Here is a 24,654-nt window from a genome sequence, read left to right as displayed (position 1 = left end):
CCGTCTGTGTCTGGCCCGGCTGTGACGCCCCGTCTGTGTCTGGCCCGATCAGCTTGTCTCGGTGTGTGTGGGAAGTTTGTCTGCCTGGGTTCTGCCTGGGAGCCCTGCAGGCCCGCGTGGCTGTTCAGTGTCAAGCTCTTCTCTGGCTTCTTTTTCCCCAGGCCCGGGCACTTGGTTTGAGCCCTGGCGCTACCCCTTTCTCCTCACTTTGCTCTCCTGCCCTTGCACACCACCAGACACCCTGTTTCCTCCCGTTTCTAGCGCTCACAGGCCATCTTTTGGGGGCTGACAGGTGGGGCCCTGAGTAAGTCCTGTACACTGGTAGCTTTTGCTGGGTGGGCTCAGCCCGCCTGACCCCTCATTTTTAGGGGCCCTAACCCTGCAGCCGGCCTCTTGAGGTAACTTTTCCCTGGCCTCCCCCCCAGTCCTGTTGCACAAGCCTCGAGTGACGAGAGCAGGGAGTAGCAGGTGGGGGCAGTTCCTGTTTTCATCAGGTTTTGTCGCCTAAGCCAGCGCCCCCTGCCCCCCCCCTCATCCATGTGGAAAGCAGGAAGGAAAGTGAGCCCAGCCCCCAGAGTCCCCAGCTCTCACCCCTTCCCCACGGGGTCAGGGCTGGCTGGTCCAGGGGAGGACAGGGCCGTCTGGGGGCACCTACACCCATACCTCCCTTGTGAGAGCCATGCTGGCAGGGCACCCAGGCATCTGCCCTTAGAGGTGGGCACAGGGGAGGGGGGCGCTGGAAAGGAAGGAATTCCACAGGTGAAAAAAAGGCCAAGAGCTTTGGCAGAGCCTGAGCCCTGGGAGTACCAGCTCTGGTGCCCCGGCGCTCCCCCGGCTCCCTTGGCTCCCTGGTGCCCCAGTGCTCCCCTGGGGTTCTCCTGGCTCCCTGGCACTCCCCCAGCTCCCTAACCCTCCCCCAGTGCCCTGGCACTCTCCTGGCTCCCTGGGGCTCCCCTGGCGCTCCCCTGGCTCCCTTGGCTCCCTGGTGCCCCGGTGCTCCCCTGGTGCCCTGGCACTCCCCCGGCTCCCTAACCTTCCCCCGGCTCCCTGGTGCTCCCTTGACGCCCCCCTGGCACTCCCCCAGCTCCCTAACCCTCCCCCAGTGCCCTGGCACTCTCCTGGCTCCCTGGGGCTCCCCTGGCGCTCCCCTGGCTCCCTGGCACTCCCCTGGTGCTCCCTTGGCTCCCTAGTGCCCCGGTGCTCCTCTGGCACTCCCCTGGCTCCCTTGGCTCCCTGGTGCCCCAGTGCTCCCCTGGCACTCCCCTGGTGCCCTGGCCCTCCCCTGGCTGGGGTCCAGACAAGCAGAGCACCCCAGCACAGACCCCAGGATAGGCGGGAGTGAGGCGGGGGGGGGGGCAGCTGTGCTGGGTGGGCTCCAGAACTCTGGAGAGAGTCCAGGCTAAAGCATTTATGCAGGCCACAGGAGGGGGACTCCTTTCCATTCCCAGGGATGCGTGCCTGGCACACAGTAGGTCTCTATTAAGGCTTCCAGAATCCAGCAGAGAGGCACTCCTATCTCCTGGTCAGCCTGGCTTCTTCCAGATTCAAGGCTACAAACATTTATTTAGCGCCTGCTGTGTGTGGGATGCTGTGCCTGAGGGAATGGAAAGATGCAAAGGGGGTCAGGCTCGGTGCTAGAGGCCCCCCCCCCAGAAACCCTGGGGAGTCATTCAGACTCAGCCCCCAGCCTGCCCTGCCCCTGGGGGGCCTCAGCCAGGGTCAGGGCAGGGGGAGGGGGAGATCCTCCCTCCTTGGTCCCCAGTCCTCAGGCCATGGGCAGTGTCCAGGAAGAAGTCTAAGGCTAGCCCACCCTGAAAGCATGTGCCCTAGGGAGAGGGTAGATGGGGGGGTGGGGTGGTTAGAAGCACCACCTTTGAAAAGGGTGGAGGGAAAGTCTAGGGTGGAGGCAAAGTCTGGGGCGGAGTCCTGTCCTTCAGGAGGTTGTGTAATTGCCCTTGTACAACCCGGGGGCGAAGAAAGGAAAGAATCTGGCAATCGATGAGATGCACAGGCCCCCATCCTGCCCTAGGATGTTGGGGCGCTCAGCAGGCCCACTGTCCTGGGGTGGAGGTGAATGTTGGAAACTAAGCATGAGTAAATAAAAGACCTCACAGCACAGTTCCTGATGCTTGATAAGTAAATAAAGTGATTGGTTGATGGACATTTAAAAAAGAAAATGCGTGACTTGAACGTTCCTTTTCTGGGGCGTCATCTGTGTAAAGGGCCTCTGAGTGACCGCACCCTTCTGGGCACACCGGGATGAGTTCTGGAGACAGGGAGAGCCCTCTGCCTGGCCGGAGGCCCAGCGCCCCTTAGAGCGCAGCCCGGGCCTTGGCCCAGAGTGGGACTGGGGCCCTGGCCACTGGCTCCGAGCTGGACAGCTGGACGCTCAGAGATCAGAGAGACAGTGAATGGGGATGACGGGGTTGGTGCAGTGCCCGGCACACAAGAGACTCTTAGTGGATCAGTCCATCAAGAAGCATCTTGAGAGAGACCCAGAGGAAAGAAGAGCCAGGACATTTTATTCCTGGAAGGAGGTGTGGTTGTGTGAGGGTGGCTTCCCTGGTGGAGCCTCAGGCGGCCCCCACCCCACTGGCCAGTGAGTGCATGATTGACACCCAGCAGGGCAGGGCAGCCCTGCAGATACAGCCAGGGGCACGGGCCAGCTCTGGGAGCCCCACAGGGCTCACGGGGGGGGTGGGGGGGGGCCGCACATTACTGGGGGGCACGGTAGACATGTTGTTGTCTACCCCAGGGGTTGTTACCACTTTCTGCGGGGCCTTTCCTAGTCCACCCCTACCCCCCATGGTCCCTTGTCTGTCTGTGCCCTGCTAGACCACCCACCTTGACCCAGGGCAGTCATTACTGTTGACTGGGGTCTAGGGTGGAGCGCCCGGGGATGGTGGCTGGCCCTGGCCTCTGGGACACTGTCACCAACATCCTGGATGAAGGCTGGACGGTTCGTTGGACTGACGGTGGCAGGAGGCTCCGAGGGGCCCAGGGCACACCCTGGGAATAGTTTGGAGGCCGCTGATTGTGCTGGCCCACACAGAGATGCTAGTGTGCTGCTTGGTACCCAGGAGAGCTGCTGAGCTGGTGTCTTTGCTGAAGGCCAGGTTGAGGGTGCCCTCTGGTCTGCTCTGGCCTTTCCCCCTGAGCCCTGGCTCCTCTCAAGGTCCAGCCCAAGGATCACCTTCACATGAAGTGCTTCCTGAGCATGACTCTCCCCTCAGCTGGTACTTCCACCTTCTCCGGCTGGTACTGCCCTCCTTCCCTTCCCCCAGCTGGTACTGCCCCCTCCCCCAGCTGGTACTTCCACCTTCTCCAGCTGGTACTTCCACCTTCTCCAGCTGGTACTGCCCTTTCCCCAGCTGGTACTGCCCTCCCTCCCCTCCCCCAGCTGGTTCTGCCTTTTCCCTCAGCTGGTACTGCCCCCTCCCTCAGCTGGCACTGCCCTCCCTGCTGCGCCAGTCCCCACCAGGCACTGCTTTCTCGGATGCCCCAAATTCCCGTGTGTGCATTCTAGTGTAATCGGTTTCACCAACCTCCGTATGGGCTGTCCCGAGGGCCCAGAGAATGTGCCCCACTTGAGGGCCTGGTCCAAGGTTCAGCACATAGTAGGTGATTGGTGACTGATTTCTTGACTGATGAGCTAAGATACGGGACCAGGTCTCACAAAATGTGGTTGAGCAGAGCCAGACCAAGTCCTGCACTTGGGACCGGTCAGGATAGGGGAGGCCTGGCCAGCCTCCCGGCACTTTGAGGGGCTTTTCTGGGAGCGTTTCCAGGAGGCTGTGGAGCTCGAGGAGTGGGCAAAGTCTCCCAGAGACACAAGAAAGGGGCCCCTAACAGAGGGGTGATGGGGGCAGGGGCCGAGGGCATCACCTTGGCCAGGGTCGGTGCTAGCCAGCACACCCGGCTCTCCTCAGGAAGCAGAAGGCCCCAGCTGGCTCCTGAGAACACTCAGCTCCTGGCCCCAGGAGAGGCCTGCCAGCTCGCCTCTGCCTGTGGTGGCTCCTGGACCCATCAAGGCCAGGCCTCTTTGTGGGGGCCCAGCTGCTGCCCCTCTTCTCAGGGCACTGTCCCCACCCCTGGTTCTGCCCTACTCAGCCATGGGCTGATGAGAGAACCCCCTTTCCCTTGGGGTCCTGTTCAGCAGGCGAGGCGTTCCTGTGGCTGGGACCAGCCAAGCCCTGGGCAGAGGGATCCCAGGATGTGGGGTCCACCTGGAACAAGAGGGTGCCTTCCCCAGGGTGGCCCCTGTGGTGCCCCTGTGTACCGGGCGCCCAGAGGGAGAGCCCTTTCTGTTTGCTGTGGTCCCATGCTGACCCCAAAAAGTCCAGAGGAGTCAGGACAAGCCCAGAAGGAGGGTTGTCTTTCCTGACCAGACTGGAGAGAAAAGGCAGCTTTGTGGACCTCAGCCGGGTCTGAGGTTAACCCCTCCATGGAGCCTGATCATCCTGGCGCCCCAGGAGCCCCTGGTACTCTGGGATCTGGTGGGGCCAAGCCACAGGAGTCTGCCCTGCCCTCGGGGGGCCAGACCTGGTAATGCTTCCTGGGCTGGCCCCTGACCAGACCCCGGCCTAGACTGACATCACCAGCCCAGAGAAGCTCCCGCCTCCAGTGCTCCGACCTGCAGAGCTGCTGCTGCCGCAGGAAGAGCTCCAGCTCCGCTCAGAACCAGCCTGTGTCCCAGACTGTCCAGCTTTCATGTGTCGGCAGAGACTTTCGAAGGGCTGCTTCTGCCCCCATGCTGGGACCCAGAACCCCAGAAGAGGGCTTCGCTCCTGGGCTGACTATGGGGATGGCCTGGGGCCGGCATCCATGCCTCCTGTTTGATGCTTCTGTCGGTGGAACAGTGCTTTGTGTGGATTCCCCCTTTGGTCCAGCTCTGGGTCCTATGGGCAGCTAAAGGAAGCTCATCTTCAGGGCCAGCAGGGCTGCCTGTGCCCAGGGGGGCGAGGGCGGAAATACGCACAGTCGGCGCTGTGCTGTGAGTTCTGGGCTGGGCACTGAGTGAGAGTCGCATGATGGGCACTGGGCTGGGTACTGAGTGGCTGCCACGTTGTAGGGACTGAGCCGGTCCCTGAGCAGATGCTGCCTGGTGGGAGTTGAGCCCTCAGCCCCAGCACCAGCACCAGAGCGTAGGCAGAGAGCTGGCAGCCAGCTCCCGTATGCTTCAGAACCTTGCTTCAGGTTCTGGGGTCCCAGATCAGATCTCAGGGGAGAGGCCAGGCTGGGCCTCCCACTACAGACCTGTCCCACTCTGGGCTCACACTCAGAGCCTTTTTACCTTGATAGCCTTAAAGAGAGCAAGGCCACCCTTGCTGCCCTGCCAGGTGAGGGACAGAGAGGGCCCCAGCGTCCAGCATAAACAGCTTTCGGTGATTTGTGTCCGGACAGACGGTCAGCAGGGGTCAGGCTCGATGGATAGCACCATCTTCCTAGGAGAAAAGCTGACCGAGGCAGTGTTGAGAGGTAGTAAGCCCCCCATCAGTGGAGGTATGCAAGCAGAGTCTAGATGTGGGACCTACTGTAGATGCCAGGTGCTGTTGGCCTGCAAGCCTCTGAGGTCTAGTCAGCTCAGCCTCAGTCTTTGAAGGCAGGAACAAGGGGCCTGGGACCCGCCTGTTCTCCCCCACTTCTCTCAGAATGCTGGGGCTAGGCCTGGGTGTGCGGGGCAGCTTCCTCTTCTCTCCCCCGCCCACACTTTCTGGGTTCTACTTCCTCTGTGCTTGGGAAACACCAAACCAGCCCTCAGCACAGAGACCTGAAGCACAGCCCTTCCTCTGGGGATGGGCCAGGACTGGTTCTGTCCAGATTGCAGCTAATCCAGGCCCAGTCCACATCAGCTGTGCAGCTGGCAGTCTGTCCTCTGGGCAGAGAGGAGACTTCAGGTGAGACTAGGTGTGTGGCATCATCTTTGGGGAGGGCTCTGGGGGCAGAGAAGGAGCCACCCCTTGAGGGGGGACCCTGCAACTGCCTCCTTGGGCAGGGGCTCCGTCCTCCCAAGCTGGCACCTTGAGGTGATGCCCAGGGGGCTGGCAGCCTGCGGATGGGAGGGAAGGTGCCAGGCTATGCCCTCTTTGGCCCACCCCCAAATCGGAGAGTCTTCCCCAGAGGGAGGCAGGGGGGCCCTGGGAAGCATCCTGGTCTGGGTGGGCCGCAGGCTCTCCCACCTCTGCCCAGGCAGTTCTGCTGCCTGCCTCCCCTTCCTGTAATGCCTCGAAGTGTGTGTGGGGGGGGTGTCTGGGATCAGCTGGACATACCCCTGGGGAGTCTTCACTGGGAAGGCAATGGGAACCAGTGCTGGAGGGGGGGAGGCGCAGTGGGTACAGCCCAGGCCCTTCAGCCTTTCACATGAGAGACTCAACTGGATAGTCCCAGGGAGGGAGCCCCAGGGAAGGAGCCCCGAGAGGCCTGAGCTGAACCCCCAAAAAGAAACCTCCCCTGCATGTTCTGCTCAGCCCTCGAGGGGACAGGGCTCACACCCCATCTCAGGTGGGATCTAGACCAACACCTCCTTTTATACATGTGGAGAAACTGAGGGCCAGAGCAGGAGCTTGACCCTTACAGCTCGATGGGAGCCCAGAGGGCAGTGAGGGACAGTGACTAGGAGCTGGGTGGCACCCCAGCCTGGGTCCCAGGGATGGCAGGGCCCCTGGGACACGGGGTCCCGCCACTGGAGGCTCAGCTGTCCAGTGAGGGAAGTGGCCGTCCCAGACCCCTCAGCCCCTGGCAGAGCCAGAGCCGGCTTCTTCCTGCGGCTTCAAGGCTTGTGCAATACTGGTCTGGCCCTGGAAGCCGGGGGAGAACTGACCCCCTGGGCCATGCAGACCAGCCCCTAGTTCTTGTAGGGAGCTGAAGTCTCAGTCAGTGTTGGGAGGTGCCTACTGTGCACAGCCAGGCCTCCATCCAGAGAGAGTCGGGGCTAGGCCCTGGGGCTGCCTGCAGGAGGAGGAGGGGAGGCCCTGGATCAATGCTGGGGGGGGGGGGGGCTGCCAGGGCGTGGCAGGTGGCAGAGCCAAAGGAAACTGAGACCCGAGGGCAGCGACTTGCCCAGGGCACAAGGCTCTGGCCTCATTCTCTGCCAGCCCCTGCTCCCCCGGTGACCTCCCCCTCACTGAGTCAGAGATAGTTTATCTGACCACAAGCTCCATCCAGGAAGTGAAGGCGCTAGGGGAAGCAGCCCAGGCCACAGGGAGGGAGGGTGGCAGGACCAGTGGAGGAGGGCTGGCTCCCCCAGCCTGGGAAGGGCCCGATGGAGGCCGAGGCCAAGCGAGATGGGGCGTGGGGGGGATTGAAGCAGAGGACCGCGATCCCCAGCAGAGCGACATGGGGTCTTGGGGAGGGTGAAGCCCCGGGCGAGGACATGGGAACGACCTCCTGTGCTGTGTTCCCCGGACCAAGGGACCAAGGTTCCGGTCCAAGAGCTAAAATGAAAGTCTTGGGTCTAGAGAACAGGGAGCTTGAGTTCTCCAGAAACTCCTGAGCCCCCATAGGGGCATCCCTGACAGGGAGGGTGCCTGGCTCCTACTCCTGCCTGCCCAGGTAACCTTGGACAAGTCCCTTTTCTTCCCTGGGCCTCAGTGTCCTTATATGTAAGCCGGGGTCCCTCCTAGCGCCAGGCCTTTTGTGATCTTGGAAGTCCCTTCACTGACACAGATTGCCACTTACTTCACAGCTGGGAGGAAGTCAGGAAGACACAAGTCCAAGTCTAGCTTCAGGCTCTTCCTAGCTTCCGGTCCCAGGGCCGGCCACTCCCCTGCCTCAGTGTCCTTAGTGTTGATTAGGGGCAGTAACAGCGCCTTCTCCCAGAGCTGTTGTAGAGTACAGTGCCCGGCATGTAGTAGTGCTTAATAAATGCTCATGGCCAGCTCTCCAAGCTAGCGGAGCCTGCCCACTGGCCTCTCAGCCCGCAGGTGTCTCCTCTTTAGGCAGCACCGGGGCAGGCTGGGTTGTGCTGACCCCAGCACATTGAAGGGGCAGACGCCGGCCCTCGTGACTCAGTGTCCAGCCGCAGTCCAGAGAAAGCAAGCAGTGGATGCTTTGACCTGGCCGGCCTGGGAGCCCAGGGCCATTGGGGGAGGACAGGGTGCTCCAGAAACGTTGCCCTCGAATCCCAAGCGAGGCTGGACAAGGCCAGTGAGGAGGGCACTTGCCACGTCCCTTGGGAGCATTGGCGCCATCTGTCCACACATCCCCACATATTGGCTGTGGACAGTCAGGCTTCCGGGGAGTCTTCCCCCTACCCTGGTCCCCCACATATCAGCCACAGACAGTCAGACTCCCCCACGTATCAGCCGTGGATGCTCGGGCTTCCCCCACATAATGGCACATGACTTCCAAAGTCACAGCCACTCCAGGGCTTGTGGGGCCTTGGGATCTACTGGGGACTCCCCCACGCCCGAGGTAAAGGTCTCCTCCATCCCCCCCACTACAAGCACAAACCCAGGGACCCGGGCATCTGTCTCAGCCCCCTAAGCCTTTCTGATACCCTGGTTTGTGCTGCTGACCCCCCAGATAGAATGAGCCATAGCAGAGAGATGGTCTCTGCTGGGCAAGCATGTGCATCCTCAAGTCTGGAGCAGAGGGTTGGCATTCATAGGACTAGAAGTGCATCCCAGCCCTCCTTTGTGGCCAGGTGCCCTGCTGGGAGATCCTGGATCTGCGCCCAGAATGGCTCAGACACTGGATCCAGCCTGTTCAGGTTTACAGATGGGGAAACTGAGTCTGAAGGGGTCTGACTGCCTTTGCCAGGGTCTCATAGGTACAGTTCGTGCCCTTGGGGTTGGAGGTGCCCATTTATTCTTCTCCTTCCTTCTGTATCCAAGCATTGGGCGTAGGGGAGAGGTTATCCAAGCCGAGTGTGTACCTGGGGTCTCTGCTCTGGCACGGCCTGCTATAAGGGTATTGGCCAGCTGGAGAGTGCCCAGAGCAAGGCAGCCAGGGAAGGGCTGAGCCCAGAGGCCACGCCATGGGGAGGTGGCTGAAGGGGCCAGAGGAGGCTGGGGCAGATTCCCAACCAAAGGAAATGTGGCTTTGTTAGAGGCCCCAGCGTACCTGGGGCCAGCCGCCAAAGGGGGGCCGCAAAGAGCTCTGAGTGCTTGCTGGGCTCTGTCTGATTCTGGTGCAATGATTCTGGGGTCTGTCTGGGAGCTGGGGCCCTTCAAGCAAGGGACCTAAACAAAGAAAGGCCTCGGCAGCAGAATGAGCAGAGGGAGCACAGCCTGTCCCCACTGGCCTGGGCCTGGCTCTGGCTCTGTTGGGGAGAGAGGGTCTCAGGCAGCTCCCTCAGACTAGCGGCTACTCCGGCTTTCCAAGCCAGCCCTGCCATGGGCGGCACCAGACTCACCCACTCACAGAGTCCCCTACACATACACACCAGTGCCTCTTGTCACCACCGTGGCCCCTCCACCTCTGACACCAGCACCTGAGATAATGCACAAGCCGGGCAGTCAGCCGAGGAGAACCAGGACAGGTCAGCGGTAGAGAATGACTGAGGTGTCCCGAGGTGCCAGGAGGGCAAGAGCAGAAGTGGGGGAGGCTTCAGCAGAGGAGAAAGGGTTTGTGCAAGCGAGATGTTAGGGGAGAATGAAAGGGCCCAGGGCTGTGTCCAGACCCAGGCAGCCTGGTTGGAGCCCCAGGCTCATGGTGGGGGCCATGTCAGAGGCTGCCTGGTAGAGGACAAGAGCAGGCTTAGGAGGCCTGAGGGAAGAAGGGATGATGTCAGGAGTTGTGTTTAAGGAAGTGGCACCCTTGTGGTCCTCTCAGGAGTATGTTGGTGGATATGAAACCTTCCTGTCCAACCTCTTTGGGCCAGATGTCTAGTCATGGGATCTCTTGGCCAAGGGAGATGGACAGATTAGTCATTTTCTCGTAATTAGAGCATAATTCCAAATTGCTTTCTGGAAGTGCCCACTCTACCAACAATGCATCAGTGTGCCTGTCTTTCCTCAGCGCCTCCAGTATTGACTAAGCTCATGGTTCCTTTCGGTCAGAAGCTTGGTGGGGGTGAGAAGAATCTTTGGGGTGATGTCATTAGTGATCTGGAGACTTCTTTCATAGGACTGCCTGTGCTCTGCCTTTTTCTCTTAAGGCCTGAGGTGTCAGTGACCTTTGAAAAGAGGGGATCTATCACAAAACTGGAATGACTTCCTCCAGATAAAGTCAGGCTCCACACAAATAAGCCCTGAACGCAAGCAAGGGTGGGAGAGAACTGGATTCAAATCCCGAGTCTGCCAGAATCCAGCTGTGCCTCTCTGGCACTGTCCTGCTACACGGCAAAGAGAGCTGCGGTGTCCTCCCCATGGGATGTGAGGCTGCAGCGAGAGAGAGCTACCACGGCCGTGGAGGCCGCGGAGACACAGCGCCTTGCCCAGGCTCATACAGGTGGCAAGGTGTGAGGCAGGGCTCCTGCCTGCACGTTCAGTGCTCTGTGCGTGACTCCACCTTTGCTGCCCCAGTGGTCACCTGTGCGTGTCACAAGAGGCCCGTTTGCATGGGTGCACACGTCCTGTCAGATCACAGATCCAGCTGAGGGTGGTCACGTGGCCCCCGCTTAGCCCCGGGGCACCTCCCCAAGAATCCGTGGCTTGGCATCCTTGAGCCCAGAGCGCCCCTGCCTGCCCCCTGGACACAGATGACATGGCCATGGGACTGTGTCAGCTTTGCTCCACTCTGGGACTCCTGGGGCTAAGCCCAGTCAGCCCAGCCCTAGTACACATTCTGACCAAAAGGGAGACCAGAGGGCATGTGGACTGCTCAGCAGGAAACCGTCACCTACACCAGAAAACCACGCAGATGACATAGGCAGGAGCCTTCTCCCCCGAGGCCTGGGTGCAGGAAGCAGCTGCTGGCAGCCACAGGCTAGGCTGGGCTGAGCTGACGAGTCCTAGGGAGAGAACCAAGGAGACCGCTGTAGGCAGCTAAGTGACAGATGCAGCTGCGTCCCAGGCTCATCTTCCTTGGAAGTTCAGGGGCCAGGACCAGGGCCTCCTGATGTCTTGGAACAGCATCTGTGGGAGTGAGATGGGGCCCAGTTAGGAAAAACTACAAGACTGGCCTGGGCCAGGAAGGCCTGGTGGAGGCTGACCTAGTCTGTGTACTCAGGCCACCTTCAGTCCCCACCAGCCACAGCCAGTTGCCATTTCTCTCTCCCCCCTGAGCTCTCTGGGATCACTGTCCCTTGAGGGCAGGGACTTTCACTAATGTCTCTGGATGCCTAGTTCTGGCACCCATTAGGCTTGTGGAATTGAGATGAATTTTGATATGATGGTAGCAAGCCATGTATAGTCAGTTGCCCTTTGCAGGCTGTGTGGCTCTGGGTGGGTCCCTGTCCCTCTCTCACTCAGCCTCCTCCCTCCTTTGCATTCCTACCTCTCTGTCTCTCTCTCTCTGTCTCTCTCTGTCTCTGTCTCTCTCTTTCTCTCTCTCTCTCTCTGTCTCTCTGTCTCTCCCCCTGTCTCTGTCTCTGTCTGTCTGTCTGTCTGTCTGTCTCTGTCTGTCTCTCTTCTTTCCTCCCCCACAGCAAGGCAGAATTGACTGGGAGCTGAGTTCTCTTTTTAATCTCTGAAATTTTTTTTTCTTAAAAAAAACAACCTTAACCCCAAACCACTCTGGCTCCCATTGATTGGCCTACAATAGGTCCCCTCCAAGCCCTACTTAGAATGAATGTAAATAGCAACTGTTTCCATTTTAGCCAGAAACCCTGAGGGTCTACCCCTCCCAAATCAATTTTTTTTTTTCTTACTAAGAGGCTTTTCTCTGCCTCATTTCTTATTAAGCCTCAATCACTGAATGGGTGTTGCCTCAGTCCAACTGAAACCTGGGATAGAGCTTAACTTGAATCTTCATCACCATTGCACCCAGCCGGCTCAGGAGGAGAAAGTGAGGCTGGTGACTTTGCATCACCTGCCTCCCTTAAATCCTAGATTTGGACCTTCATACCCAGCTCAGCAACAGACCTGCCCGCCAAAGGTGGCCCAGAAGAAGACTTTGGGGACAAAGCCAAGAATCATCCCCAAGCAAAATGGTGAACTCTGGAACTCCTCCCCGCTGGTGACAGTGGCTTTTCCCTTCTCCCACCCCATTCTCATTCTCCTGGGTCCACTCAGGCAGTCTTTGAAGTGCTGGCAGACCAGAGCCTCAGCGGGGTTGGGATGGGGACGCCCCTCCCAAGACTGTCGGCATTTTTCAAGGAGTCTTGATGGAGAGCTCTTTGGTGGAGAGATCAGTGATGAAGTCTAATTATGGGCCGCCTTTGGGTCCGTGGTTGAGGAAATCAGGGCCTTCCTTGCTCTGCCCCAGTCTAAGCCTCTGCTGGGCTCCAGGAGTTTTCCCCTGGGGCAGCCCTGACCATACTTGTGCCAAGCAGATAGCCTCCTTAAACCACAGTGGTTTCTGGGTGGTAGTGGGGGCAGCCTTCCTTGCTGGGGGCTTCCCCTGGTCAAGGCAGACTTGGTGTGGCCTGGAGAGTCTGTTCTGAGACCCTCCCTCCCTCCGGTCCCCGCAGACCCCCTCCCACTGAGGAGCCTCCCAGCTTCTTTGGGGATCGTTTGGAAAGGCTGCCAGCTCCCGGGCATCCTGAGTTAGCCCTCCCTGCTGCTGGTGGGACATCCCTTCATGGTCCCTCAGCTGCCCGAAGCTGCTTCTCTTCTTCCTCCTCATCGCTGGGTTTGGCTACACACGGTCACCAGCTCCACGGATTCAAAGGCCAGACAATCGGGCTTACTCAGGATGCTTGGAAATTTACTGTTTAAAAGAGGTCTGCCTGTTGTGGTGTCATAGAATAACCCTTCAGTGCTTCAGACCCAGGGAAAGGTCAGGCTGTGTGGGGAAGACTATTTTAAGGGGAGTGCACGTTTATTTTCGGGTACGAAAGGCAGACTTATAGGCCGAGTCTTGTAAATGTCCCCTCATTTTGGGGCGGCCAGTATTGGCAATGAGGCCCCTCCTCTCTCACTCTGCCCTCGGCTTCTCAGCGCTTCCCCCAGGCTAGCTCTTGCCCTCACCTCCACTTTCCTGGTGTCATTCCTGGTTCTTCACACCACACCTCAGGAGCTGGGGGGCTGCCATACCCCATGGCTCTTCTGTCCTCATAGATGAGAAAGTTGGGCAGATTTCCTCCATTTTCTGCCCAGTCTGGAGCAACTTAATTTCTCCCAGCACCCACAGACTGAATCACATGCCCTTGTTAGGGTGGCATTAGGGTGTTTCTTCCAAAATATAATTCTGTGAGTAAACACTTCTCTTCTCCAGGGGCCCACCGCTTCCACTTTGCCTCCCGGCGAGGCTGGCCAAAAGCTGCCCAGGTCTGGGCCCCCAGTCTCACTGGCTCCTCTTCTTGTCTCACAGGTGATGTCTTGTGGCAGCTTCCTGATCCTAGCCCTAGTGGGGCTGCTGATTCCCCCATCAGGTGAGTCCCACTGCCCATTTTTTTCTCCCTTGCTTTGAGCTGTGAAGAACCCCAGCAGAGGGGAGCTGCAGGTCACAGAGCCAGAGCAGGTCAGCACAGCAGAGGAGAGCATAGCGATTATCTGGTTTACTCCCTCATGTTACAGGCTGGGAAACTGAGGGCCAGAGGGGTTTCATTCATCCCAACACACATTCATTTGATTTCATTGTTTTTAATGTTCTCCCCGTCCACCAAAACAAAAAGAAAAGCCAAAACCCTTGGAACCATAAATACACAGGGGTCAGCGAGTCACATTCTCAGACTGACCCAGAAATGGGAGTGTCGGAGCAGGGTCCCCTCTGTGCCCCCAGGGATAAGGTCCTTGTAGAGGGGGGAGGACCCAGGCCTAGACTCCTGGGCTCCAGGTTGGGGAGAGTAGAGCAACAGTCCCAGGAGCTGCTTCAGACCCACCTGGGGGACAGGCTGGGGCTGGATGGAAAAGTCTCTTCAGTTTGAATGCCTTGTTCTCTCTTCCAGTCCTTTCCCAGGAATGTCCCAAGTACAAAGTCAATACCTGCCAAGAGTGCATCAAGTTAGGGCCCGGCTGTGCCTGGTGTAAAAAGCTGGTAAGACATCATCCTGGCAGCTCTGAAAATGGCAGGAGGGGGAGGGACCCATGTCCTCTGGGCTTGCCAGGGCCTCTCTGCCTTCTGCTTCAGGTCCTCATGGCCCAAGGCCAGAGACATCCTCAGCCTGAGGGCCAGAAACCTTTGCTGTGAGCCCAGAGAAAGCTTTCAAAGAATCCCCCTTTGAGGTGCGAAGGCTTAAAAAGCTGACCTCTGAAATGGAGCCATGGGACATGCCAGGCAGACCTGCTATGCACCATGGAGGCAGAACCCCAGCTAGTGGTGGGTCTGACCAGCAGAGGAAACAGGGAGGTAAAAGGAAAGCCTCAGTTCCCAAGTTGGAGATGAATATAAAGGAAAACCACCCCAGTGTTTAAGCCAGTGGCTGCCCTCCTTTCTGCTACTCATGAGGAATTTTGGCAAGGAAACAAAGGAAAACCTGGACCCAGATCCAGTGAGCCAGCCTTGGACACAGAGGCCCAGCCTTGGACACAGAGGGCCAGTCTTGGACACAGAGGCCCAGCCTCAAATGCTTCAGTGTGGCCCCCTGCCTCAGGCTTCAGGATGGCTCTGGGCCCTCCTTTTACCCCAGTCCCAGGCTCCTGGGCTGCAGGTTTTGTTTCTTTGGTTGGTTTTGGGCGGAGGAGAGTTGATGCTACTCATTGGGGTCCCAGTCCTACCCAGGTCAGTTCTTCCCCCGGCTGGGCCCAGCTGGTGGCATCTTTCCCTTCTCATCCCTCTGATCTGTCTCTTGTTTTCTTTCCCCAGAATTTTGCTGAAAGAGGAGAACCCGACTCGATTCGCTGTGACACACGACAGCAGCTCCTCCAGCGCGGCTGTCAGGAGAGTGACATCGTGAATCCGCGTAGCGTGGTCAGCCCAAGACCTGATCCGCCTGTCACCAAGAGATCCCAGCTGACTCCTCAAAATGTGCAGCTCCGGCTGCGGCCAGGTGGGGCTCAGGGGCCTTTCAGCAGATCCCTCCAAGGATCCCCCCAGGCCCATGGGCTCCCTGAGCAGGCCAGGCCATGGGGCAGAAGGGCCCAAGTTCTCTATCACCCCCAGTGACCAAGCTCTGAACAAGGACTGTGTCCTATCCAAATGCCCAGTCTCCCCTGGGTGTGGCACTCAGTAGGCACTGAAGAAAGGTCAAAGGATCAGGGAGCTAGGGGAAGGCAGGGCCTCAGAAACCACCTAGTCTAGCCCTTTATCTTACAGATTAGGAAACTGAGACCCAGAGAACAGAAAAGATTGACCCAAGGGTCCCCAAGTAGCAACATCCGAGGCCTTTTTTGCCTCCAGATCCCAGGCTCTTAGGAAAAAAGAGGGGGAGAGTGTGTCAGCTCAGTGCTTGGCACATAGTAGGTCCTTAATGACTGTTTATTGACCGGCTGACTCTGCGGGCTCAGTGGCTTCCGATGGAAGGCGGTTCACCCTTCTGTGGCTTATCAGAGACCATGGTGTGGAAGACGGGGTCCTGTGTTGGAATGGGGGGGTCCCACACTCCTCACCCCAAGTGATTCAGTCCCAGCTGCTGACAGTGCAGCACAGGCCCAGAAAAGGGGGAAGAGAAATCTTCCTCCACGGCTCCAGTGTGTGACAGGCTGGTGCCAGGAAGCTGAGGGCAGGCCCCGAGGGAGGCACCCTCAGCAAAGCAGCCATGCTCCTGTTTAGAGGAGCACCCAGTGAGCAGCCAGGCCTCTGAGTCACTGCTGGGGGGCCTCGGCTCTGTGACAGCCCAGCACGACCAATGTCCTGCTTGTCTTCCCTGCTAGGTCAGACGGCAGCATTCAACCTCACCTTCAACCGGGCCAAGGGCTACCCCATTGACTTGTACTACCTCATGGACCTGTCCTATTCCATGTACGATGACCTGATCAATGTGAAGAAGCTTGGGGGAGACCTGCTGAGGGCACTAAATGAGATCACGGAGTCTGGCCGCATAGGTACCTGTGTGCTTGGGGCAGGGAGAAGAACGGGGGGTTAGTCCAGGATCTGGGTCTTGGGGCAGAGTCTGCGTGGAGGGGAGGCCCTGTCCTTGGCAGCTGCTGGCCTGGCCCATCCCTGCCCCTCTGTGGCTCTCCTCTCTGCTGGTCACAGTGGGCCCAGGACGTCAGGACATAGAACCCAGCCCCAGGGGCTTCCAGGATCATTGTGGGTTCTGAGATTTTGAGCTAAAAAGGGTGCTAAGGGCGAGCAAGTCCATCTGCCTCATTTCATAGATGAGGAAACTAAATTAGAGAGGGGTATTATGACTTGCCCAGGGTCATGTAGCTAATGAGTTTCTGGGGGGGAATTTGAACCCATGGCCAAACTCTACCCCACCTCTGGAGGTCCTGTCCGGCTCAGATCTCTCTCCCCCCTCTCAGAGTGGTTTTGTGCCTTCCCTTCTGGGGATCTCCCACCCAGTCTTCCAGGCTCAAGTTGGGCCAGAACCACAGGCCAGATGAAGCTCCTGGTTGGACTCCAGGCCTCTGAGGACAGGAAGACCCGAAGGCATTTGTTTCTTTGCTCTTCCTGTCCCTGGCCTACTCCCTGTAAATGGTGGCCTGAACTGAAGCCCCCAAAGCCCTTGAAAAGAAAGACTCAGAGGTTACAGATGCCAGGTCACTTATGAAAAACCTTCAGAGGGACTTCATTGTCCATGTGCGCGTAGCTCACTGACCCCACGAATTCCTCAGTGAAGACACCCCCTTCACAGGTGCTGGCCACAGCTCATCCACACCTCCTGACACTTACATGTCCGAGCTCCTTTACACGCAGGCCCCTGCCCTACCAGCCCCAGGGTGTGAGGTCCACCCTCCAGTCCAAGGGCATGGGTGGACCAGCCAGAGAGCAAGGCCTGTCCTCCATCCAGAGCGCATGGGGTCCACCCCCAGGCTCTCCAGTCTAAGGGTCTTTCTCTAGAGCCAGATTCCATAAGCCCGAACTTTGGTTAGGCTTTTAAACCACATGTCGATCTAACTGGTTTCAGCTGTCCTCCTCTGAATCTTTTATGCCTTCAGGGCCCAACTCAGAGGCCTCCTGGGTCCCCACCAGCAGACTGCCAAAGGGGCCAGGACCCCCAAAAGGCCAGCTCCCTGCTCACAGTCTCGAGCTTGCCTCCCCTGTCCCATCTTTGTCCAGGCCTTTTTCCAGTCCTGCAGTCTCAGAATCGAGAGCTTCCTCTGAGGCCCAGGCATACACCTCCTCCTCCGTGAAGCCTTTCCTGGTTCCCCCTCAGATGATCCTCCATGCACATTGTACCCAGCTGGTGAAACGTAGGCTCCTTGAGGGCAGGAGTGTTTTGTGGTAGTCTTTGACCTCTAGGGCTGCAGGACCTGACCCATCCGTGGCGCAGGTCTCTGCAAGCTGCTGGAAGCCGGCTGTGCCCTGGCCCAGGCCTCCCTTGCCCAGGCACCATCCGGCCATCCAGCCTCACTGCTCTGGTCCCCCACAGGGTTTGGCTCCTTCGTGGACAAGACGGTGCTGCCCTTTGTCAATACCCACCCTGAGAAGCTGAAGCACCCCTGCCCAACCAAGGACACCCAGTGCCAGCCTCCCTTTGCCTTCAAACATGTACTACAGCTCACAGATAACTCCGACCAGTTTCGGAGGGAGGTCGGGAAGCAGCTCATTTCTGGAAACCTGGATGCCCCTGAGGGGGGCCTGGACGCCATGATGCAGGTGGCTGTTTGCCAGGTGAGCCCAGCCAGGGGCCCAGGTCACCTCAACCCTCCCTCCTGCGCTCCTGGGCTCCCGGCGGGGTGGCCCTAGGCATGCTGCCTCTGCTGTTGGGCACCCCACTGAGTGGTGGCAGGAGGGTGGGAAGGAGGAGCAGAGCCTTCTGACCGCCAAAGCCTCCACTGGCCCCTCATGCCAGAGTGTGCCTACACTGGATGTGGGCAAAAGAAAAGAGAGACGGGCAGTGGTGGGGTCTGGGAGTCCCTGTCAGACCCTAGGGCCCGGGCATGGGGTGTTGGCTGCACAGACAGGACTTTGGTGCTTGTCTGGTCCCATCCCAGCATTTCACAAAGGAGGCTTGTGGCCCCAGTGACTCACCAGGTCACATAGCTCAGAGTTTCAAACCCAAGTCCCTTTCCTTCTCTGTGCCTCAGAGGGACAATGCCTGTCTCCCTGCCTCCCCCAGTAGTTCCTGGTTGCCTTTCCCCCTCCCACTGCTCTGGTGTATTATCTGCTCCCTTCCCCTCTGTCCTGGCACCCCCCCCCCCAGACACCACTAGGTGCCCACAGGCCACATCCAACCCCGAGTTAGGGAGAAGGCGTTCTCTGACATGGCCTGAGCTCTGGGTCTCCTGCTGTCAGCCCACAGAAGCGCTCTGGCCCATTGAAGGAGCAATTGGCCAGGGAGCCCCTGGCACCATGGCTTGCTGCCTTCCCTCTCTCCAGGCACGCGCTATCCTTCCCCTGGGCTTGGAGCCCCTGCTCTGCCTCTCCCTTGCTCCCTGCCACCTCTTCCTGCCTAGCCTTGGGGCTGCAGATGGGCAACTCATGCATTCTTGTGGCCCAGAGGTGGGCACTGCCCTTCCCTTACCAGAAAATACAGGCCAGAGGGCTCTTGGCAGGATCCCAGCGCCTCCTGGCAAGGCTGAGGCGTCCCAGCGCTTAACCCTGCATCCCCCCCACCTCAAGGAGCCCGAGGGGCCAAGCAGAGCATGTGGACAATTCATCAGCCCCCTCCTGCCAGCTTCCATCTCCTTTCTTCCCTACACCTTCAGTCACTAGGCATTTATGATGTGCCAGGCACTGAACTAAGCATGGGGCATACAGAGGCCCTGGAGCAGCTTCCAGGCTGAGGGAGGAGACAATGCCAGCCAGCCAGCCAGGGCATGGAGAAAGGGGGAGCATGAGTGTGAAGAGGGACTGGGGAGGGCTGGACCACCCAAGACCTCCTGCCTCCAGAGAAGGGGGGGCTGAGGTGTGTGTGACCCATGGACCAGAGCGCAGCCACGGAAGGCCCCACGTTGGCTCTGCCGGACCGTCCGTCTGTTCCTTGGGGCTGGCAGGTTAGGTGGTAGAAATGTCCCCAGTGTCCATAAACCCAGAAATCACGACCTCACTCTTTTCAGGATGAAATTGGCTGGCGCAATGTGACTCGTCTGCTGGTATACACCACGGATGACGGCTTCCATTTTGCAGGAGATGGGAAACTTGGCGCCATCCTCACCCCAAATGATGGTCGCTGTCACCTGAGGAACAACATGTATGAAGACAGCAACAAGTTTGTAAGTGCCCTATAGCCCCCACGCTGCACCCTCCTTCTCCAATGGGCTCCTGGACTGCACTGAGGACAGCATGGGTGACATCATAAGGGCGTCATCCTGGAATATGGCCCTAGAGGAGGGAAGGGTCAATTGTAATAGAAATGAGGGCAGTCAAGGACCCAGTCTGGAATGGATGCACTTTTTGGAACTCTGGATGACCTCGAGCTGTCTCACTGAGACAGGGGTATTCAGACATAGAGTCTTGGTAGAGGGCCAGGGGGCAGAGGGGACACCAACTGTTGACCCCAGGGCTCTCCACCTTTCTCTGGGTCCTTGGGAAGCCTATGGATAGAGCCCTTCACAGAATGATGGGGCTTTTACATTCTTAATTCAAGGAAATGCCTCATTTCAGTTAGAGGTTAACAAAAATGGAGTTGTGAATCATGTCTATTCACCACTGCAACAAAAATAGAAAGGGACAGGACAAAAGAAGAAAAGGTCTTGTGCCCACAGCTGTGTTGATGTTTATTTGCTCAGCAATGGAGGTGCAGACCCTTGGCCTTGAGTTTGAGTCCTGCCTCTCATTCTATGGCAGGGTGACCCTAGGCAGGTTGGGCCACCTCCCAGTATCTCAGGCAGCTTCTAAAGGGAACATGCACTGGTGCAGGGGAGCAGGTCACACACAGGGAACCATTGGGAGGGGAAGCCAGTGAGCTCCTGGGCTCAAGGAGTGTCTGTGGGGTGTGGAAACCAGAGTCACCATGGTCTGACATCCCCTGGGAGAAAGCTGAGGGCTGAGGGTCTGGGCAGACACCAGACAAGCTCCCTGCTTACTGCATGTTCCCTCCCTGCCTCTCTCCCTCCCTCCCTCTTCCTCTTCCTCATCCTCTTTCTCTCTCTCTGTCTCTCATTTCTATCTCTGTGTGTCTCTTCTCTCTCCTCTCTGTCTGTCTGTCTCTCCCTCTAGGACTACCCCTCCGTGGGACAGTTGGCACAGAAGCTTGCTGAGAACAACATCCAGCCCATCTTTGCTGTGACCAAAAAAATGGTCTCCACATATGAAGTAAGTAGAGGGGCTGGTCCTGCCTCAGACGCTTGTTAGTGAAGTGACCCTGGGCAGTCTCTTGGCTTCTGCCTCAGTCTCTGTGCTGCGGGGTGATCAGTCCGGCTCCCAGGGTTGTTGCAAAGCCCTCTCAGAGAGCCCTGAGCACTCTGTGAACTCTCCAAGACCAAACTGCTCTGGGGACCTGGGCCACAGGGCAGATGAGACCCTACCCATCCACAGCCTGACAAAAACTGAAAACAGTGTGGAGTCCCCACTGAGTCTGAGCTGGGCTGGCTGAGGGCTGTGAGAGGAGGGCCGTGAGGGGAGAGTTTGGTTTCCTCTGCCGCTCTCCCTCCCCCAGAACCCCTCCTTGGGCCCGGCTGGAGAGGGGCTCAGCTCAGCTCAGGGCAGAAGAGGAGCCTTTAGGGTCAGAGTCTGCCTTGGGCTGCAGAACCCTAACACTGAGCATCTTCAGGGACTTGGGGGGCATGAACTGAGAGCAGGAGCCCCCTCTCACAGACCAGGAAACTGAGCCCAGTGAATGTCTGGGACAGGATCTGAACTCTGGTCTCAAGGGCAGGACACCATTTCTCCACTGCCCAGAAGCTGCCTCTTGCCCCAGCTCCGTATTGCACAAATGAGGAGCCTGGGGTTCCCAGCGGCCCCCTGCCGCCCCAGAGAGCGGCCACAGGAGGCAGGGGATGTGCAGATGTCCAGCAGGTGCCAGAGCCCCTCCCCTGTGGTTCCAGCTGGGTCAGGGAGGTACCCCTTCCCAGGAGATCAGGCCAAGTCCAGGAGGGGCTGTAGCATTATTCAGGGCTGGGTTAGGGAGGAGCCCCCTGGCACAGGAGGAACAGGCAGCCCTTCCTGGTGTGCTGGGGAGCAGGAAGTCTGCAGCGGGCAGCCGAGGTGGGAGCTGGCAAACAGCCCCGGAAGCAGGGCTGGGCAGGCCGGCCCAGCGCCAGGCCCTCATTTTTTATGGTGTGTGCCAGGAGGCAGGTGTGGGTGGGTGTGAGATGTTGCCCAGTCAGGTGCCTGGAGAATGTCCCCCGGCCAGCCCCTCATCATCCCAAGGTCCTGGGGCATGGGGAGACAGGAGGGGCTGCCCACCCCCCAGGGCACTGTGTAGGGGGCAGGGCAGGGGGACTTGGCTCTTCACAGACCCGTCCTTTTCCTTAATTGGCAGAAACTCACTGAGATCATTCCCAAGTCAGCTGTTGGGGAGCTGTCCGACGACTCCAGTAACGTGGTGCAGCTCATTAAGAACGCTTACTATGTAAGTCTGCCTGTGTGGCTGGCACAGATGGCACGGCGGTGCTTTGGGTCAGACAGAGCCCAGTGGGACCGCCTGGCTTCCTTCCCGTTCTCTCTAGTGAGGAAGGCTGCCTGGGAGCCCCAGCCAAGTCCCCAGAGGTGCCCAGGGGGCAGGAGAGCTGTCTCTCATGGCCATGCTCCGCGTGCCAGACGTCTGGGCAGTCCCCAGGAGACCCTTGGCTAGCAGAGCGGGTCCCCAGAAAGCTAGATCTGAGAGGCGTCCGTGGGCGCACCCCCCACTGCCAGGGGCCCTGGCCCAGCCGCCATCTCTGCTGACGATCCGTTCTCTGCCCCCAGAAACTGTCCTCAAGAGTCTTCGTAGAACACAGCATCCTCCCGGACGCTCTGAAGGTCACCTACGACTCCTTCTGCAGCAATGGCCAGTCAGGGCTGGACAAGCCCAAAGGGGACTGTGACGGGGTCCAGATCAACGTGCCGGTAAGAAGGGCCTCCGTCCCTGTGCTCTTAGAGCCTCACAGCCAAGGGAAAGGAATGCCACCCGTCTCTGAGGCCGACTGGGGGAGGAAGAGACACAGCAGAGGCAAAACTGGGAACCGGGGTCTCTCGGCCCCTGGGAAATGACTCTTGTGGATACACTCCCCTGCAACCAGGACCTCCGCAGTGGCATTTCTGGAGCCTCTCCTCACCCCAGCGCTGGAAATTTGAGGCTAGCATTATGCCCATGGTGAAGTTTGGGAGACTGAAGCAGGGAGATGAAGCTCCCCCAGGCCTAGCTCCAGGCTGCAGGATCCCCTCATGGTCACCAGCCTCAGTCCTCTGAGAAAGGGGACCAGACAGGTCCAGCCCGCCGGGCCTTCCCTCTGACCCTGACCCCACATGGCCGGTTCTGCCGTCTGGGGCTAAGCTGGATGGGCCACAGGAGCCCACCAAGACCACCTTGCTCTTTTAAAATTTCAATGATTGTTCCGAGCTTCAGAGCCAGCAAAAAGCCTTGCTGTGCACAGCTCACCCTCAGGTTGGCCTTCTGAGGGGCATCCTACATCCTTTCTCCCTCTGGGTGCTGACATTGGCAAGGGGGCTCCTTTGTCCTCAGCCCTTGGCCTCCCTCTTCCTGTTCCCACTGGCCTCTCGCTGGGTTCTGCGCAGTTCTGCTGTGGGAGAAGTCACTTCTTGTAGTTTGGGGCCCAGACATTTGCTGGTGCCGGTGAAGGGGGGCAGTCTACCTCCCGGCAGGTGTGGATGCCTCTCCCTTGTGCAAGGAAGCACCCCTGGGTTCCCTCTTGTCTCCTGATGCGGCCTCACCTTTCCAGCTTCCTCCAGCATCGCGGCCAGCTGCCTCTGGGAAACCCCAGAAAGAGCTGGTTGAGATTAGAGGGGGAGGGAGAGCAGGGCCCTGTCCCTTGCTCTTCTCCATGTAAAAAGCCATGACCAGCAGATTTGTTTCTAGGGTTGGGCTTAGGGAAGGGAGGAGGAAGAGAACACTTGTTCTTTTTAATTTACAAAAATAAACAAGTACACCAGCCCCTGGCGGGAGGGAGGGGAGGGAATCTGCTCCTCAGTTAGACAAATGGTGTCCCCCTGGGTCAGGCCAGAAGAGCAGGCATCTGAATGACCAGAGGGCCCAGGCCAGCCTGCACCACTGGGGAGCCTGTGAAACTGAACCTTTCTCTCCTTCCAGGGGTCTTTGGACTCCTCCAGCCTTGCCCCATCTGCCTCTGGGCTCTCACCCTGTCTCTGGCCCATCTGTCTGCCTCTGGGCTCCCCCAGCCCTGCCCCATCTGTCTCTGGGCTCCCCCCCCCCCCCTCCCCCATCTGTCTGTGTCTGGGCTCCCCCCATCTCTGAGTTCCCCCCCCTTCTCTGTCCCCACATCCCTCAATCTCTGGCCTCGGCCTCACCCCCCCCCCGATTCTCCCTCCTCTCAGATAACCTTCCAGGTGAAAGTGACAGCCAGCGAGTGTGTCAAGGAGAACATCTTCACCATCCGGGCCCTGGGCTTCACAGATGTGGTCACAGTGCAGGTGCTGCCACTCTGCCAGTGCGACTGTGAGGAGCAGAGGCTCAACAGGCAGCACTGTGACAACAAGGGCTTCGTGGAGTGTGGCATCTGCAGGTGGGGGCCGTGCTCGGACACGAGCATGCCGACATACATGTGCACACAGGTGTACAGACACACGCACACATATGCTGTGCCACCTATACATGTAGGTGTATGCCTGCACACATATGCACAGTGCACTGCACACCCACCCACACGCATGCAGACACAGCTGTATGCACCCAGCATGTCTGTGTATGTATACAGTTATGCACTGCACATGTGTGCACATGTACGCTGACACACGTGTATGTGCACACAGTCACTTACACACACCAATACACATCTACACGCACACACACTCACACACGCACAGGATCCCATGACAGGGAGCACTGAGGCTAGAATTCCCGTCCTCCTCCATCCTGTTGATGACAGACAGGAGGACCCTGCGGTCCTGGAGGTGGGACTCCACACTGAGAGACTTTCCAGGTTTCCCCTCACAACCTGAGGTTGGCCTGTAGCTTCTTTTGGCATCCTGCAGTGACGGGTACCTCCTCACCATCACTGTACAGTACGGAATGTCCGTTGTGGGGGCAGGCCGCCATGCACCGCCTTCAACGCCACGTTCACCCATCACGTGGGTTTAAATTTGGGAGTCAGAGGCTCAGGCTACATTCCCAGGCCTGAGCATTAACAACTGTGGGACCTTGGGCCTGAGCTCCATCATCCATAAATAAGGAGGAGAAATAGTGCCCTCACAGGACCCTCCCACCTCTGAGTCTCCCCCAGCCCACAAAGGCTTCACATGGTCACTGTCCTGAGCTCCCAGTCTGACATCACTGAGAGGTGATTCATCCCCAGATAGGTCTGATGCCAGGCAGGGTGTGACAGGAGCTGGAGAGTAAGGAGACAGAGAGACAGGCAGAGAAACAGGCAAAGAGACAGGCAAACAGAGAGGCGGACACAGAGACACAGGCAGAGAGACAAACAGAGACAGACAGGCAGAGAAACAGAGCGACAGGCAGGCAAAGAAACAGGCAAACAGAGAGGCAGACAGAGACACAGGCAG

General features: G+C 58.6%; 1 protein-coding gene across 3 annotated transcripts in view; it reads left to right on the top strand.

The window, feature by feature from the left end:
* Positions 1-5,721: 5,721 nt before the first annotated feature.
* Positions 5,722-24,654, top strand: part of ITGB2 (integrin subunit beta 2) — a 24,779-nt gene continuing 5,846 nt past the window's right edge. Inside the window, exons 1-12 of one of the 3 annotated variants that reach the window (XM_069100297.1) lie at positions 5,722-5,897; positions 11,934-12,034; positions 13,357-13,417; positions 13,934-14,022; positions 14,791-14,974; positions 15,798-15,968; positions 17,462-17,703; positions 19,092-19,247; positions 20,194-20,289; positions 21,458-21,547; positions 21,883-22,023; positions 23,470-23,657. In XM_069100297.1, coding sequence (XP_068956398.1) covers positions 12,032-12,034; positions 13,357-13,417; positions 13,934-14,022; positions 14,791-14,974; positions 15,798-15,968; positions 17,462-17,703; positions 19,092-19,247; positions 20,194-20,289; positions 21,458-21,547; positions 21,883-22,023; positions 23,470-23,657 — 1,421 coding nt within the window. In that variant the 5' untranslated portion in view covers positions 5,722-5,897; positions 11,934-12,031. Of the gene's footprint in view, positions 5,908-11,933; positions 12,035-13,356; positions 13,418-13,933; positions 14,023-14,790; positions 14,975-15,797; positions 15,969-17,461; positions 17,704-19,091; positions 19,248-20,193; positions 20,290-21,457; positions 21,548-21,882; positions 22,024-23,469; positions 23,658-24,654 lie in introns of all 3 variants that reach the window. The other 2 variants (XM_069100298.1, XM_069100299.1) reach the window with 2 other exon arrangements.

Source organism: Petaurus breviceps, unplaced genomic scaffold (assembly GCF_028583685.1).
Source record: "Petaurus breviceps papuanus isolate PSGF00001 unplaced genomic scaffold, PetGlider_PUasm1.0 387, whole genome shotgun sequence".
NCBI lineage: Eukaryota > Metazoa > Chordata > Mammalia > Diprotodontia > Petauridae > Petaurus > Petaurus breviceps.
This window is presented reverse-complemented; position numbering and strand designations above follow the sequence as displayed.